This window comes from Grampus griseus, assembly GCF_964374135.1.
Source record: "Grampus griseus genome assembly, chromosome: 5".
Lineage (NCBI taxonomy): Eukaryota > Metazoa > Chordata > Mammalia > Artiodactyla > Delphinidae > Grampus > Grampus griseus.
Genome location: NC_138998.1, coordinates 45,680,895 through 45,698,668, shown reverse-complemented (window position 1 = coordinate 45,698,668; position 17,774 = coordinate 45,680,895). Strand labels below are relative to the sequence as shown.

Sequence of the window (17,774 nt, the reverse complement as noted above, 5' to 3'; positions counted from 1 at the left end):
TGTGACTAGTTTCTTAATGTGAATTTCTGGGGACTTTTATTTCTAAATTGTGAAATTTGGAGATTGGACTAGATAATATATAGTAATGTATACTAATGGTTGTTATCGCTTTAAAATTTGAGGGTCTTTTTTTTTTTTTTTTTTTTTGCAGTACGCAGGCCTTTCACTGTTGTGGCCTCTCCCATTGCAGAGCACTGGCTCTGGACGTGCAGGCCCAGCGGCCATGGCTCACGGGCCCAGCCGCTCCGCGGCATGTGGGATCTTCCCGGATCGGGGCACGAACCCGTGTCCCCTGCATCGGCAGGTGGACTCTCAACCACTGCGCCACCAAGGAAGCCCCAATTTTAGGGTCTTAACATTTAGGTTTCTTAAATGCATGAGCATGTGACAACAGTACAGATAAATTTACTGGTGAGAAATTGAAATCTGGAACTATCTGAATTATGGAAAAAATCTGGGTCCGGATATCTTTTGCCAGTCCTTATCCTTACTATTCGGACCACTCACCTTTGTTCTTACGATGCTTTGTTCATAATGCTTGTGTAGTGATTGTCCCTAGAGCAGTGATTCTCAAATTGTGGAGAGAGGTGTTTAAGGGCTCCTGTGAGAGGAAGGGCTGGTAAACCATAGTTATTACTTAATACATGTATTGAATAAATGCACAGTTGAGTGTGTTTTATCTCACATTTAGGATTTGATAAAAGAATTTATTTGAAAAACAAAACAGTTCTGCTGTTCTAAGGTTTACAATCACTTATCTTCCCCCATTTATCTGGTTTTCAAGAGTCCTTGACTCTCCTGGCTAGATGGTTGATTGTACAGCGGACCTGACCTCTAGAAAGAGATCTTGTCATACTAGATTAAAATGTACTTAATCATAATAGCTAATATTAAATAATTACTGTGTTCCATGTACTGTTCTAAACACTTTATCTGTAATAACTTGTTTAATCTTTACAACCTTAAGAGACAGATACTATTGTTATTCTCATTTCATAGATGAGAAAACTGTAACACAGAGAAGTTAGATAACTTGCCCCAGGTCACAGAACTAGTAAGTAGTAGATCCAGGATTGATTCCAATCGAGTCTGGGTCTACAATCACTATGCTTGTCACTTATCTCACTAATGACAGTGCTGTTAATGTTGACTAAGTATAGTAGGCCCTCCCTTTTTCTGGCTATAGGTTCCAAGACCCCTAGTGGATGCCAGAAACCTCAGATAGTACCATCCCCTCTATATACTGTTTTTTCCTATACATACATATGTGTGGTAAAGTGTAATTTATAAATTAGCAAGAGACTTTTTTTTAAGATTTTTTTGATGTGGACCATTTTTAAAGTCTTTATTGAATTTGTTACAATATTGCTTCTGTTTTATGTTTTTGGTTTTTTGACTATGAGGCATGTGGGATCTTAACTCCTCGACCAGGGATCGAACCTGCACCCCCTGCATTGGAAGGTGAAGTCTTAACCACTGGGCCACCAGGGAAGTCCCAGCAAGAGATTAACAATAACTAGTAATAAAATAGAGCAATTATAACAACGCACTGTAATAAAGTTATGTGAATATGGTCTCTCTCAAAATATCTTATTGTACTGTACTTACCCTTGTGATGATGCAAGGTGATAAAATGCCTGAGTGATAAGATGAAGCAAAGTGAATGATGTAGGCATTGTGATGTAGTGTTAGGCTACTATTGACCTTCTGATGATACGTCAGAAGGAGGATCATCAAGCATGATGATGTCAATGGTTGCATGTTGGGAGCAGACGATATCTATGGTTGGGGGTCTCAGGCTGGAGGGTGTGAGATTATGTCATGCTGCTCAGAATGGCGAGCAATTTAAAACTTATGAATTGTTTATTTCTGGAAATTTCCATTTAATATTTTTGGACCGCAGTTGACCTCAAGTAAGTGAATCTGGATTGGTGGGGGTGGGCACTGTATAATTCAAACAGCCCTATTACTGTTTTCCTTTAGGTAACATTGTGAACTTTGAAGTCTTTCTTAGAACCTTAACCCTCACTTAACCCTCTATAGAAAAATAAACAGTAAGTTTTAAATGACTGATTTATAAGTATATGTTTAGAACCAGATCTGCTTAATAGTTAAGGAACACTTGTCTGTGAAAGCTGTATGGAGTTTAACAAAGAATGATAAAGTAAATGGAGTTAAATTGCTAAATTTTACATTTAGGCATTTTTCCTTCGTGGGTCATTGTGTGCTAATTTGCCAGTGTTACCTATTTTCAAAAACATCTTAATTTTCAGATGTTGTTTTAGTTAGAACTTCTATTATTTCTTAATAACTCAGGAAATGCTTGTTTGGTCAGTCATGTGTACAGAAATATTAGAGATTATATCTTTTTTATCTTGTTTTTTTTTTGTTTTTTTAAAAAAAACAGTTGGTGGTATCCGATTCCTGGAAATTGTGGTATAACAGAGGAGGTGCCTTTACAAATCTGACTGAGATCAGATCTTCCAGTGAAGTGATAATTCTTTGCAGACTGTATACTTTCTTTAAATAGTTACTTAAAAGTGCAAAAATACAGTGCTTAGTAACTTAGTAAATTAAAGTGATTTAATATAGAGGCTTTATGGTTTGATTTAGAAATTACTTCATCTTTCAGTCTAATTATATCACTTTCAAGTATACAGCTCGGTTTTGGTCCATCTTAAAAAACTAAAGCATAAATAGGTCAAGTGACTTGCTCAGAGACAAGATGGTTTATAATGACAGAATTTGAGCCCATGTTTTCAGATCGTTCTTACACTCCTTTCACATATCTCTGCACAAATTGTGCATTTATTATTTTGGAGAAGCCTAGAAAAAATTGATACATGTAAACAGATAGAGTGGCAAAATGTAATATATTACACCTACCATTAAGAAGAGATTGTTCCTAGAGGTCCCTAAATGCAAAATTCTATCAATACTAAGCTGACAGCAGTGCATGTTCAGGGAGATTGAGTTCCATGTTACCTTATTCAAGAAGAAAACTGTTAGAATGGAGGACCTTGAATTATAGAAAATATAATTTGCAGAGGAAGGAGAGAGATGTAGGTGTATCCTGAAGGTTCAAGCTCATTTTGGTCTAAGTAGGATCTCTTACTTACCCTGTTCCTCTGCCTGCCTTTTTCCTAGCTTCCTCCTCTAAACCTTTTGTCTCTTGTTTGGAAGTGGCTACAATATTTTGGCATGAGAAGGCCCTAAAAGGTAGGTTGTGATATCAGATGCCCACCTTTCCAGCTATGTGAATTGGCCAGACTGATCTATACCCACTTTGGAATAAATTCAGTTTCTGGGTGTGATTCGTGATGCCGGATGCTTAAGAGAAAGCAAGGGGTTGTCAGTTATTTGAAACCCTGAATCAACCAACTATTGAAGAGGATCTCCTTATTGGAATTCGTGAATTTTTTTAAGATCTGATGAGATCTCTTTCTTTTTTAAAAATTTCCCACGAGATTACTTTGGAACCTTTAGGAGATACCAGTAATAAAATTTTATTATCACTGAATTTTAGAGTACCATGGCCTTTAAGATGATATAATTTTTACCCCTTTCTGTTTCTGATGAGGAAACAAGGTCAGTGATTAAGTGAAACGTCTACAAAGTCAGGACCAAAAAACCCTGTCTCAGGTACTGAGTCAAACTTAATTTTACCTATGTCTCAAGACTGGCCTTAGCAACTCTTTTTTCTGACTCTAGCCACTGTTCTTTCCATACCAGTGATTTCCAGCCGGTTCTGTTGACAAGAATCATCTAGGCTGGCTGTTAAAATACAGCTTCCTTGACCCTTTCTTGGAGATTCTGATTGAGTAGTCTTGGGGATTTGTGTTCTTAATAGGCCCTGAAGTGATTGTGATGCCTTAGGTCATCCAACATTTGGAAACTGCACCACTCTTCCACTCTTTCTCATAGGAAAAGTTTTGCTTTCTGCTAAAAGTTGGGTGATTTTTTGGATATTTCTTATGTGTAAAGCAAGGTTAACCAATGTTGGAGATGCTTGCACTTTGAGAATTTTGTGAACTATTAAATTATACACCAGTTATGTCCCTAGGATCGCGTCCTGGTAGCCTTAATAAAATTGAGACATTAGAATTTATAATCTCTGTTTTATTTTCTTTGGTTTTATTTGGTTTTCATGTAAATTTCTGTTGGAATTCTGGTTTTATTTGCAGTTATCTGATGCTTATATTCTCTTAGCTTACTATAGTAGGAAGAGCTTGTGATAGCCAAAAGAAGTAAAAACTGGTAAATGTAACTGGGTCCAGACTTTGTTAATAAAATTATTTAGATTTCTGGGTCTGTTTTTGTTTTGCTAGCCTTGATATTTGAAAAGTATTAGCAAGACTGATTCAACTTATAAATTGCCCATCTCTTAACTCACTGATTTATTCGTTCAACAAACGTTTATAAAGTGTCTACTATGTACCTGCTATGCTGACTGTAAGGGCTATTGGAAAAAAGAACTACACTTGTAAACTGTAACATGAACTCATGGGTTCTGTTTACTGCTAGAATAAACAGACTTCTTTTAGCTAAATATTATGGACAGTTTGGAGAGCCAACAAAAATAAATAAAACTTCCCCTCTTTAGGGAGAGAAATTAAAGGGATTATAAGAATATAGGACCATGTAAGGGGGCTAAGTACTAGATTTCACTATAGAGAAAAACAAGACAGATAGACCTGCCTACAAATATTTTTTAAGTGTAGAATTTACTTTACTTAGGAAGCTTCTGTTTCTCCCCAAGAACTGCATACATCAATACCAAGAACTTCCCTTTGTTCACTCATTTTATTTGTGAGTAAATAGCTTTGGCTCTGTTGTGCCCAGATGGAGTAAAGTGAGGCTGTTTCAGGAAATGCTGATTCTGAGCCTTAAGATACACCCAAGTATAGTTCTTTAAATGAACAGACTCCTGTGGGTTGGTTGGGTAGTGCAGGGCAGAAACTCCTAAGACTGAGTTTGGCATTGGAGTGGCTTGGAGTAATTGGCAGGTTGTCCATTAAACCATTTCAAATGAAGAAGCATGTAGAAGGAATGACAGCATATTTTAACTTGAAGTTGAATTAAAATTGGCAGAACAATTTAATATTTAAAAAGCCTTATTGGAATTGTTGATTTTTAATCTCATGTAAACACTGATGAAACTGTTTGGCCCCAGCTTGTGAACGTGTGTTCTGAAAAGGCCAGATGTAAATTGGTTCTTTGGAACATTTTCCCATAGGAACAATATTTAAAAAGGTGGTTAAGTGTGGAGTGGGCCAGCCACCTATGTAGCCCATAATGTTGCTATAATATTATCTTTTTGATGACAAATAGTAGCTGATAGTCCTGTAAAGTTAGTTTAAGAAGCAAGAAATAAATATATATATTTATATGTATAAAAATAAATGTATATATACAGAGGGAGAGACAGTTGACTTAAATCATAAATATTTTAAGTGAAAATTTTCTGATGTGGTACAATACTGTGGTATTGTACTGATGTGGTAAAAAAAAAAAAATGAAATAGCTCTTCAAGTTCTGTTGTTGGCCCTGTACTGCTATTTTTCACTTTCTTTTTTCATAGATACTGATGCTTTTTATTTACTACTTATACTGTACATCCAGTATCCATCATTTTCATTTTGACAGCACTTCAGCCCCTCTTCTTTATTCCAAGTTTATTATGAAAAGGTATTCACAGTTAATTTTTAAGTGGAAAAGCAGATTACCAAATGGCTTATTAAGAAATCAAATAGGAACAGCAGGGCCAGAATTGATATTTATCTGCTTGCTCTTGCTTATTATTCAGGTCCTGTTGATCTAGATGCACCAGATTTCTTAAGTTTTCCTTGCCTTCAACTTCTGTTCCTCCATTCTTTCCTTAATGCTGTGACCAAAGCAGTCTACTTAAGTACCAATTGTCTCATTAGGTAATGATTTTCTCTTGTCCTATAGAATAAAATTTAGGAATTGGCCTTTTCTTCCTTTTATTTATTATTTATTTGGTTCTGTGAAGTCAGGGAGCAGATTTAAGCTCAGAAACAGGAAAGACTTTCCATGTTTAGAACTACCAGAAATAAGGCTAAACTGTTTTTGTAAGTGTTGAGTTCCCCTTCACTGGTAGGGATAAATGGAAGAATAGTAAGCAGTTCTCAAACGGGACAGGTTATTGGAAGTTTTTAAAGCTATGAGTACTGGCCTTTGTAGCTTTCAAACTGCTTAGGTCTTCCACAGTCTGGCTCAGATAATGTTTTAATGATTAAGACCACACCTTTTTCATCCCCCATTGTATCCTGCATGTAGTAAGTGCTAAACATCTATTTATTCAGTGAATGAATAACTTCTGGGCATTTTCCTGGGTAGATGAGGTTCTGGGTTTTCACTTCATACTTTATTTTCTGATTTGGGAGTGTCAGATCTGTATTCAGAGCACAGGGATCAAGTCACAGGCCTCTGCATGTGTGATCTTTGGCAAGTTATTTATCATCTCAGAGTCTACATTTTCATCTGTAAAATTAGAATGACAGTTACTCTAAGGTAAGTTATTAGGACTAAATGCATGTGAAATGTGTTTTATAATCTGAAAATGCTTTATAAATGGTAGAAATTATTCAAAATTAATGGCTTTTTGTTTAACATGTATATCATTTAATATACAGGTATGTTACTACTGTTACTCTCTCACCTTATAATTAGGCTCATATTTCAGCCTAGCAAAGGAATTAAGTACAGTTGCTTTCTCTTAAAAAGCAACACATTTCTTCAACTCCTCAAAGCAAAATTTCTCTCTTATATTGTTGAATTCTCAATATTTTATTTCCAAACTACCAGTGTCTGGGTTTTTCTTCTTAGTCTCTGTGTCAGATTTGGACAAAGATTCAAAAAATGCCACTGGCAAAATTAAATAATATTAAGTGAATTATTTAATTAATAAATTAGGTCAATTTTTTTCCCAAATAGATCACATTTGGTAGAATGTAAAATTTTGCCTTAAATCTTTGATGCTTGCTATGTTTTGGTTATTTTTTAGGTGACAAAAATCAATGAACAATTAGCAAAAGAATTTTAATGAAAATGTTAAACACCTTAATTTTTTATTGTTAATTCTAGCGTAGTAAATCTCTGTTCTTTCGTCCCCTTTAACCAGGTCAGCATATGTTTTGTGCCCTGTTCTTTTATCACAAAAAAGAGAAGAAAGGCTGCAGTGAATGAAGATTCCTCTGCATTTTAGCACTGCTTTTTCTACTGTAGTTGGCTTTTGAATGAGGATGACAATGGAAGAGATGAAGAATGAAGCTGAGACCACTTCCATGGTTTCTATGCCCCTCTATGCAGTCATGTATCCTGTGTTTAATGAGGTAAGTGAGTAAACATTGCTTCATATGATCTCTGCAGTTCCTTAATGCTTGCTTCATTTATTCATTCGTTTGTTCCTTCGTATAATAAGTACTTACATAAATGGACTCCATCTGTGTGTTAGGCATTGTGCCAGGCATGGACATAAAATATCGAGGGAAAAACCCTGACATTTTGTTCCTCCTCTGGAGGTTTCACTATAGTGGGGGAGAGAGAGACATTGAACAAAAGAATACAAGTAATTATATAAATGAAAAATTGTGGTAAGTGCTAGGAAGTTTTTTTTTTTTTTTTTAAGTGTGTTAAATAAAATAGCAGGTAGGACCTACTTTAGGGGCCAGGCCTCACTGGTAAAAGAGACATATATGCTAACATCTGAAAGAGATAAATAGGGTTAGAGTGTTGAAGAGTTGGGGAGTAGCACATTTTAGGCAGCCAGAAGAGCAGGCACAAAAATATCCTAATGAGTTATAGTCAGTAGCAACAAACATAATTTTACTGATAAATGGAAGATACCATTCTTCGTATCTAGAGAATATATAGTTGCTTTTTTATTTGAGGAATTTTCCAGGACTTAATAATACCAATACATTTTAGGTTTTTCTTTTAAGTTTACATGCTAAGGTATGTAGAGAATTTTAGAACTGGAAGTTCCTTAGAGATAATTACTCCCCTCCTTTTAATGGTGAACTGATATCCTGATATGTGAAATTATTTTGCTTTAAAGTTTATTTCTTTACATAAAAAATTCTGGAAGTAAGTGGTCCAGGAGTAGTAGTATTATGAGTCAGTATCATCAGAAACTCAGGTTCCTATCTTCTGTTTCATCATCCTAGTGCTTGGCTTCCATTATCAAGGTCACTTCAGTATGTAGGATGGCCGCTGCTATTTTGTCTTAAGTTGTTGTCTAGAAGGGGTAAAAAGTGGAGCAAGGGGTGGGGAGTTATTTCCAGCTGATTCAGCTTCCTTAAAGTAACCTTTTTGCAAGTCCTACATAAGACTTCCATTTACATCTCATTGGCAAAAGTTTAGATTTGTGACCACACCTAGCTGGGTGGTTAGGAAATTGAGAAGTTTACTAAAGAGGAAGCAAGGAGGAGGCATCTTTTGAAAACCTGTCCCTATTATCCTGCTACCGTGGTAGCATTGGAGGCACTCTTTTAGGGCTGGTTATATCCATCTCTGGCGGCTGTAGCCAATGCTCCAGTAATTCTGCCATTTTGTTCTAACACTTTACCCAGCCATTGCAAGACTACAGTTATTGTTGGAAGCAAGTGCTTCAGTGCTGTTCAGTGAATGTAATGCCAACTGTTAATTTGTCAAGTACTCAGCAAGGGTCTGGAGATATGGAGAAGAAAAAGTTGGCATACTTCTTCCCAAGAGTTGTAGGGAACACAGATGTTTAAGCAAATACATTATTAACTATTTAATTATTCTTGTACCAGGTATGAGGTAAGGAGAGGGTCACTGAACGGTAGGTGAGTAACCTATCTTGACATTTAGTGTTTGAACTTCTCATGTTCTTCAAGAACCATCATGACAGTTCCACCCAGAGGTGCTCCCTCTTTTCATGTCTATATAGCTAACTCTGTAGGCTATTGGATCAAGTTGTTTGAGGGCATTTTCTGTATTTATCTGGTATTTTGAGTCTTTATTTGAAGGGAGGGCAATTTACATTGCAGAACTTCAATTTGATCCTCTGGTTAATGAGGGAGGAATGAGAAAAGCTTGTTTCCTAACAATTTGAGTGACCTTTTCCTACATATGGTAAAATGATTTTATTTGAATCTTGACTTTGGAAAACTGTTATAAAAGATGTGGGATTCTGGTAAAATGAACTGTTGGGATTAATACTAGTATACCTCTTATAATTGATTCATGTGTACAAAAAATTGATTCATGTGTACAAAAAATTAATTTGAAAGAAAAAGAAATGGCTATGAAGTGACTAGTAAATCTCTTCCAGAAATCTGAGATCTGAAAACATACATGGGTTAATGGGCCCAGAATTAGAACATGTTGACAAATGATTTATAGTTGCTTCAAGAACTAATTGTTAGAAGTGAAATTTGAAAATGAAATGTCTGGATGAGGCCGACTGAGAGATACTATGTTAAATTGTCAGGATCTAATTCTCACATTGAATTTACTGATCTAACGTCATGGTATCAAGCTTTTTTCTTTTTTAAATACTAGCATTGTTCTCTGACATTCTAGTGTATTAATGTACCATCTTAAATAAGATACCTAATCAGTTAAACAATATTTAACTATAGTTCAAACATGGATTTTTCTATAAATAGTCATGGGGAAATTAGAGTTTAGTTTGCCTCTGTTTTTCTCTGCTTTGCAGATTTAAAGATAAAATGGATGTCAAATTAATTTTACAGAAAATAGCACCACAGTAGGGGTAAAGTTTTACTCTGAAGCTAAATTGATTCACTCAGTTTTATCCACAGTGTACTGTGAGAGTTAAAAAGCTTGCATTCTCACCTTAACATTACATTCATAATAGTAACAATGGTAGCCCGGAAGTCATTTTGCAGAACAGATTTTTAGGTAGTAGGACATCCTTACACCTGGGGAAATTTTAGTACTGTTACTGCAGCTCATAGGGGAAAGTTATTTATGGCATTCTGGGACCTAGATGCTTGCTAAACTTAATGAAGCTATGCCAGCACAGCTGAGGAGTAAGCTTCTCGTTTAATCAGCTGCTGCAGAGTTCAGAGTCCAAGTATATTGCATGTGTTGTAAATGTACTGTGAAATAGGTGTCCTGGTTGCATGATGGAATAATGAGTTTATAGAAACCTCATGCCAAGTCTTAGATCAGGTTTTTATGTACTGTATTATCTTTTGTTGATTCTTTGTATATGGAGGAGGAAAGATATATGGTTCAGTTCTTCATTCCAGGAAAAGACATATCATGTATCTTCTTTTCCTATGACTTTAAAGGAACGTTCTAAGGTGAAATATAATTATAAATATAATTTTTCCTATTGAAAAAATCAAACCTCAAATTTTGAGCATAGTAAATATACACTTCTCCACAATGAAGGCATGGGTTTCACCTGCAATCCCACCATCGAGAAGCCATCATAGTTAATATTTTGCATTGCATTTGATTTATTCCTCTGCCACTTACTATGCTATATAATCTTGTCTTAGTTTCCTAATCTGCAAAATGAGGATAAACAATTTTACTTAATACTCACAACTCTGGGAAATAAAATGAGTTGATGTTTTGTAATGCCTAGAATAATACCAGGCATGTACTATTAGTAGTAAGTATTAGCTATTGAGTCTTCCACATAATTTTCTGACAAAATTGCGATCATACCCTAGAGTTTTGCATATTTGTAGGCAGTGTTTTAGTGGAATATTTTTATACTAGTTAGATGGCTCTGGTTACCTTTTTGCCAGACAACTTGGCAACGCCAGGAACTTTTAACACCAGTTACTGGACTTAATATCAATCTGTACAAAACAGATGATTGCATTTTGCCTTCTCTGTGGACTCGTAAAATTTAACGGGTGGCCTCTTGATTCCATCTACTTCTGTTTTTCTTCTGGCTTTTCTTTTTTTTCCTTTTTTTGACCTAACTCACCTCATTATCATTTGAATCACAAGAGGTGTTATGTGGAGTTTTTATTCTTTTTATTCTTGGCTCAGTTTAACTCTTTTTAAAGAATATGATCAATAATCTTCGTGGGGGTGGGGGGGAGGGTGGGAAGAAGGGTAAGGGATATCAGCATGTGGAAAATATACCTAATTTTGAGGAAGCGAGATTTATAGACAATTTGGAACCAACTAATTAATTATTTTGACCTAAAAAACAAAACAAAACAAAAAAACTTCTGAAAGATTTTATGCAAGACTGTTTAAAACTTGAGCAACCAAAGGGTTAAGTGGATATATTTTTTATAATTACGGGTTTAAGAAACAGCTTGAAACTAGAAAATAAAGTATAGGAATGAACTGATATTTCTGGAGGGAGCAAGATAATAAATGAGCTCTTTGTGGAATCAGAATTAGTTACAAGCTTTTAAAATATTTTTATAAATGACCCAGAAAGTTAAATTTGACAAGTTTGCAATTAGTTAATAGTTAAGTGCTCTCAAAATCTATGAAGAGTCAGTTGCAGGAGGAGTTCACACAACTGAGAGTAGGCAGAACGTGAGGTTGGGGTGAGACCTTAATGTTGGGCTCACCCAGCCTGTCATTTCCCTCCAGTTGCACTTCCCTCTCTTTAGGTGAGGGGAAATGTTATGCGCCCTTTTCTCTCACCCTGATTCTCTCTCTTTTTTTTTTTTTTTTTTAACTCTTTTTACTTGTGATGTAGAAGTTCTACATGGCAGAGACCCAGGAGTGCCTCTCCATGTCCCAGTATCCATTATCATATGCCCCCTCCTTCTTTGGACTTAAAACATGGTGTATGCACTATCAGGTACCACTGAAAAATGATTGCATTGGCTCTTTAAACATACCCTAGTCAAAGACCATTATCCCAAAAGTTGGAAAAATACTGGACCCATTAGTAAAAGTATTGGAAACAAAGTGGATATTATTTGTCTGTTCCAAACTGACATAATATCATTACGCCCCCTTGTGTTACCCTGAAGAAACACTAAGGAAGATGATTTTAAGGGACCACATTCTTCAAGGACCAGTTCAGATCTCACCTTCGTACTTTCCTTTGTACTTTAGCTGACAGTGATCCCATCAGTTTCCATGTAGCTACCTACTTAAATTAATCTTCTGGGGTTCCAGGACTATAGTCTATTTCTTTGTATCTCTCACACTGACTTATCTCACATGGTAGAAACTCAGGACTTTGTTTGTTCTTAAGTAGCTGAAGAGATTCAGTAATAGGTTAGACTCCAGTCCAGAAAGGGTGCGTACGGGGAGGCAGGATAGCATGAGTGGCTTGTGTATGGGTTTTGGAACCAGACAGATCTGGTGTGAATCCTGTCTCTGTACTTATTAGCTGTTTTATGTTGGGTAAATTTATGCAAACTGAGTTTCCTCCTGTGTAAAATGGAGATGCTGATAGCTAGTTACAGATTTATTATGAGGATTAGAGATACTCTCTATAAAAATACTCTATATAATAGTCCATAATATGTGCTTAGTAAATGGTAGCTTTTATTAGTATATTACCAGAACCTGATACTGTCATGAAAGGTACAGGTAAGATGAACATGATTTTATTATGAAATCATCTATCACATGTAAGAGGCCTAAAATAGAAGCACTTTTTAATAGGGCATGTATAAACATATCTTGCTACCTGAGTATTACAGGCTGAAATTATAAATAGATTCAAGAACAATTTAGATAAATTTATGGATGAAAGATTAAGTTTCATTCAGAATATTTTTTTAATGTATGTATGTGCCTCTGTGCCTGGTACTTCCTGGGCAGTGTTGATATCATATGAGTAAAAAAGCCCAGTGGGTTTATTGCAAGATGTTGTGGGTAAATAATGTATCCCCAAATGACTCCTAGCAGAGTTCTGGTCAGGTGCTTCACAGCTCACAGATTTGATTCAGTATGTTAAGTCTGACCTTTCTGTCTTTCCTAAGGGGGGTGTGTGTGTGTGTGTGTGTGTGTGTGTGTGTGTGTGTGTGTGTGTGTGTGTGTGTGTGTGTGTGTGTGTGTGTGTGTGTGTGTGTGTGTGTGTGTGTGTGTGTGTGTGTGTGTGTGTGTGTGTGTGTGTGTGTGTGTGTGTGTGTAAACTTAACCTAGAAATCTAGAGATGTAGATGTCTGTCTTGACCAATTTTATAGTTCTTCACCGACTTTTGGGGCCTCTTTTACTTCCCTTGACCATTTCACATACCAGTCAGGGCAGTACAGAATGAGTTAATAATGCCAGTACTTGAAGGCACACATCTGACTCAGACCTTTGACTTGTCAGAAGAGGTCAGAGGGTGGTGTAACCCGAACAAGGAAATGGGTTCCTATCTGGGAGGAAACACTCATCCTGCTGTCGGCCCCTGCCTCCCTTGCACAACATGAACTTGAGATCAGAAGAGCTGTATTGTTATTTTACTGTTCATTGGGATTTATTGTGATTAAATGAATTTGGTTCGAAGAAGAAAATTTTAATTTTGGGAAATATACCTTCATTAATTAATATACCTATCTTATGTAGTTGCTTATTTGCTGTTTTTGCCTACCTGGGTCCCCTTGTGTCTTTCCTTTGACCCACAAGGGCAATGTTAGATTTTACAAGATTTGTAGAAGCCAAGTTAAATACTAAATTAAATGGCCCATTGTTTATTTTTGGAGATAAATTATTTGGCAGATTTTGTTGTTTTTGCCTTTTGCTTAAGGTGATAACTCGTAAGGAGATAAGGTTCTTGGCATTTCTATCTTGTTTAGAAAATAAATTGATTTAAACTGTTGGAGATTCATTAGGGGTGTGTGTGTGTATGTCATTTATAAAGGGAAACATTTTCATTGCCTTAAGGAATTGAAAGGAATATTTATTGTATGATGTGATATATAATCATAAGATTTTTGCAGAAATATTCTACTTGCATAAAAATCTACGAAGGTTGCATTGTTTTTGAACATTTAATATTGTCCCAAATAAAAAATATTTATGTTGAGTTTGATTGAGTTAACTGGCCTAATTCTTAGGGACTAAGGAAATCTGATTTTAACTGAAGCTAGTTATTTTAAGCCTGGCAGTTAACTCTTCAAAAAATGGAGTTTTTTAATGAAATTGCATGCCTTCAGCTCACTGAAAAGCAACTTATATAGTGTCTAATAAGGACATTTATCTTTCAGAATTGTAAACCTTACACATTCGACATAAGAATTAAAAGCATTTGAACTTTTGATTCATGATTTTAGGTAACCATTTTTTAATCCTGGTTAAAAAAAAAAATAGAGGACAGATAAAAGCATCTCTGAAATCCAGATGATCCACAGTCTTCAATTTAACTGTCAAACCTTTTATCAGTGCTATTTGCTAATTAATAAAAAGATTAATCTCAGTTTAATGCCTGACTGAGGGAATTGAAAAGCAATTTTAAAAGAGTACGGTAGTAAATACAAAGAATCTTAAGTAATAGATATTTTCTTTGTTTTGGTCATTTTATAGTCAGTACACACATAATTTGCCATGTATTTGCAACAGAGCACTGAGAGTTAATCTTGAACCCTCCCTGTTTTCAGAAATTTAAGTGAATATGTTTATTCTTTCTATAGGGACTTAATGTTATTTTGTATTCTGTGCTTATCTTAAAATAAATCTATCTTTAAGGTACAGTATTTTTTTAAAAGGAATAAATTAAGAGACTGATATACATGCCTTAATTTTTCATGATTTTAATGAAAATTTTAGATTGCCTGTCTGTTTGAAGAATTATGGTGATTTAGAATCATTAGCAAGTATTTTTGTTAATCGATGAACATATCAATGTGATTACTACAGAATGAAATATCAGAAATGTGCTTTTTCCAAGAAAATCGATGTTAATAATGATCTAAAATTTTCATTGCAGCTAGAACGAGTAAATCTGTCTGCAGCTCAGACACTGAGAGCGGCTTTCATTAAGGTGAGATGCAGATAATTTATTATGATTAAAAAGTATGTTATATATAAATCTAAATACCATGTGATAATTGCCAGTTTATTTCTTTATTTTTTTAGTGAAAACCTGTTTTGTTTGGTTTTTTAGTGAAAATCTTTTCAGTCATCTTGTGCTTGTTTTAGTGTACTCTTTAAAGCTTAAAACACTTGTAAAGAGTGAGCTGGAACAGGCGCTGTTTCCTTCGCATTCAGCTTTTGTCACTTCGTGCTTTTGAAACTGACTTCTTCAGAGTGTTCTCTGTTTAGCTTTAGAGTATATTTTTAAATTCTGTTTTATTTGACTTATTAAAACTTTTATAAAGTTATAACTCAAAGATTTTCTTCATATTGTTTACCTATAGAACGTAAGTATAAAACGGTATTTTTGAGTGGGGAAATAAGAGCTCTGTGTATGTCAGATTAAGGATATTTTGAGAATATACAGCTGAGTCACTCGAATGAATTTTTTCATTGTCTCTAGACCTGAGATGTTCAATTGATAATCACTAGCTATGTGTTGCTGTTGAGCACTTAAAATACAGCGAGTTCAAATTGAGTTGTACTCCAGGTATAAAATACACACCAGATTTTGAAGGTGAATACCAAAAAAAAGAATGTATACAACTCAGTAATAAGTGTATTATGTTGATTACATGTTGAAATGGTAATATTTTGGATGTACTCTTAAAATAACTTCACATGTTTTTTCTTTTTACTTTTTAATGTGGCTACTAGAAAATTTAAAATTACATAGGCTCCTCATTGTTTCTTGCATTATATTTATTGGACGACCCTACTCTACATATTGGGTACAGTCTTTCATATAAAAATTAATCCATCCCATCCTAAATACATATCAAGACACCCAAAGTCTTAATTTTTATTTACTTTTTGTGTGCTTGCTCCCATCAATAGCTAAAACAAGTTATATTTCAAGGAAGGTATTTTAATGTTTAAATCTAGAAGAAGTTTACAGTTGAGTCTCATTGGAGTTGAAACTATAAATCCATCCAGCTTGATTTCTTTTTATGGCAAAGATTAGTTTATTGATACCACTCTTAACTGATAGCACAAATAATGTCATTAGACATCTGCGTATTTCACTAGAAGAAATTACATTGTGTGTGTTGGATTAGAGCTATTTTGATTTGTTTAATACTCTAAAATGCAGTGCCTGTGTACACATACATACTAATTTCATTAGAATATATCCTGCCAAATCATTGGGTTAATGAAGAGAATCAGTGAAGCAGCACCATCCTTAGTGGTTTTTTTTCTTCTTTCCATTAAGTATCAGTGTGGTTTGGAAGGGTATATTTGGTCATTAGGGAGGCAGGATGGGGACTATTTTAAGCATCTTTGTGGCCAAAGAAAAGAAGGAAAAGTGATCTGTTGCACACTGTAGTATCGATAAGGCAAAAGTCAGTTTTTTAGCTTTTCTGATATCAGGAACAGAGAGAAATTTCTCCTGTGTGTCCTCATAAAGAAGACCCTCTCTGAAGTAGTATATGGTATATACTCAATGACATTCATAAAAGAGATAAAATAATGAATTTCATTAAGCTCTTTCTTATAGTATCTTTATATATAAGCTGATGTTTTAACTCTAAAGTACAGTTAAAAAGCAAACTGTGTTTAAAGTTTGTGATTATTATAGATCTGGCTTAATACATGGGTAATTTTATCCACGCCACTGATTCTTAATTGGGGATAGTGGAAGTTATTTGGAGGAAAATATATTAGTTTTGCATTGATTTATTCTTAATTACTATATTTAATTTGTTAGAATTTCAAATGACTTTAAAGGAGGACATGCATTAAAAAGTTTAAGATTTTTGTAATTTTTATACTATAACTTATTTGAAAAAGATTTAAAAAACCTTGTTTCATGTTTCTTGCCCAGCCATATATCCATATTTATATCCATATATATATATTCATGTTTCCAGTTCTTGGTCCACAACAACAGTAATATTTATCAAGCTTTAATATCTAGTTTTGTTATCTGGAGAAAAAGGATTAAAATAATTTTTCCAAAGATAAAACAATACTAGTTAATATTGTCTTTTATGATATCTATCCTGCTGTTGATTCCTCTTCCCTCTGGGAAGTTCTGATAGTGTTGAGAATCATTGCTCCACAAGAGTGGATGTTAACTGCCTTTGGGATAGTTTCCTCTCACTCTTGGATTTTTCAGAAAAGTTGGACAGCAGAGTTTAAGGTTGTATTCTGAGGGATATCTTGAAGGTATAGATAGAGTCTCTGATTTAAGGGTAGATATATTTGTTTTGTCAACTAGAGTCACTGATTAAATTTAAGGCTTTTAAGATTAAAAAAAAAATAGCTAAGGTGCTAGACTACTGTTCCCAAAGTATGTGCCGAGGCACTCCAGGACCATGCAGCAAACTCAGAGTGGCATCGTGGGATATTTTAAAAATTTGAAGGAACACAGTGATACTCAACATTAGGTTGACACTGTGTGAATGACTCTCCTGAAATAGTTTGCAGCTTCAGCATATTTGATTGGGCTACGTTCCTTTCAATGATGTCATATCTTTGTGAAACTGGACTTTTGGCCACTGCTATTGATAGAATGCAAATATCACAAGAAAATCAATGTACAACAGGAAATGAGGGTGGAAGGGTCTAATTCCAACATTTGAGAAACTGTGCAGTGCCCAACAGGTGCACACGTCTCGTTAGGGATTGTGGTTATTTAAGAATAAAATAAAATATTTTTCTTTCAATTCATGTAATTTTAAAGGTTACTAAGTTGTTAGGATGTAAGTATTCATTAAGTTGTTTGTACTTTACTTAATACGCAGCACTGTTAGGTA

General features: G+C 34.9%; 1 protein-coding gene across 2 annotated transcripts in view; it reads left to right on the top strand.

Annotated features, from left to right (window-relative positions):
• Window positions 1–17,774, top strand: part of PDCD10 (programmed cell death 10) — a 39,507-nt gene that overhangs the window by 8,920 nt on the left and 12,813 nt on the right. For both annotated transcript variants that reach the window (XM_082654977.1, XM_082654978.1), the window contains 2 exons: window positions 7,145–7,355; window positions 14,870–14,923. In XM_082654977.1, coding sequence (XP_082511103.1) covers window positions 7,260–7,355; window positions 14,870–14,923 — 150 coding nt within the window. In that variant the 5' untranslated portion in view covers window positions 7,145–7,259. The remainder of the gene's footprint in view (window positions 1–7,144; window positions 7,356–14,869; window positions 14,924–17,774) is intronic.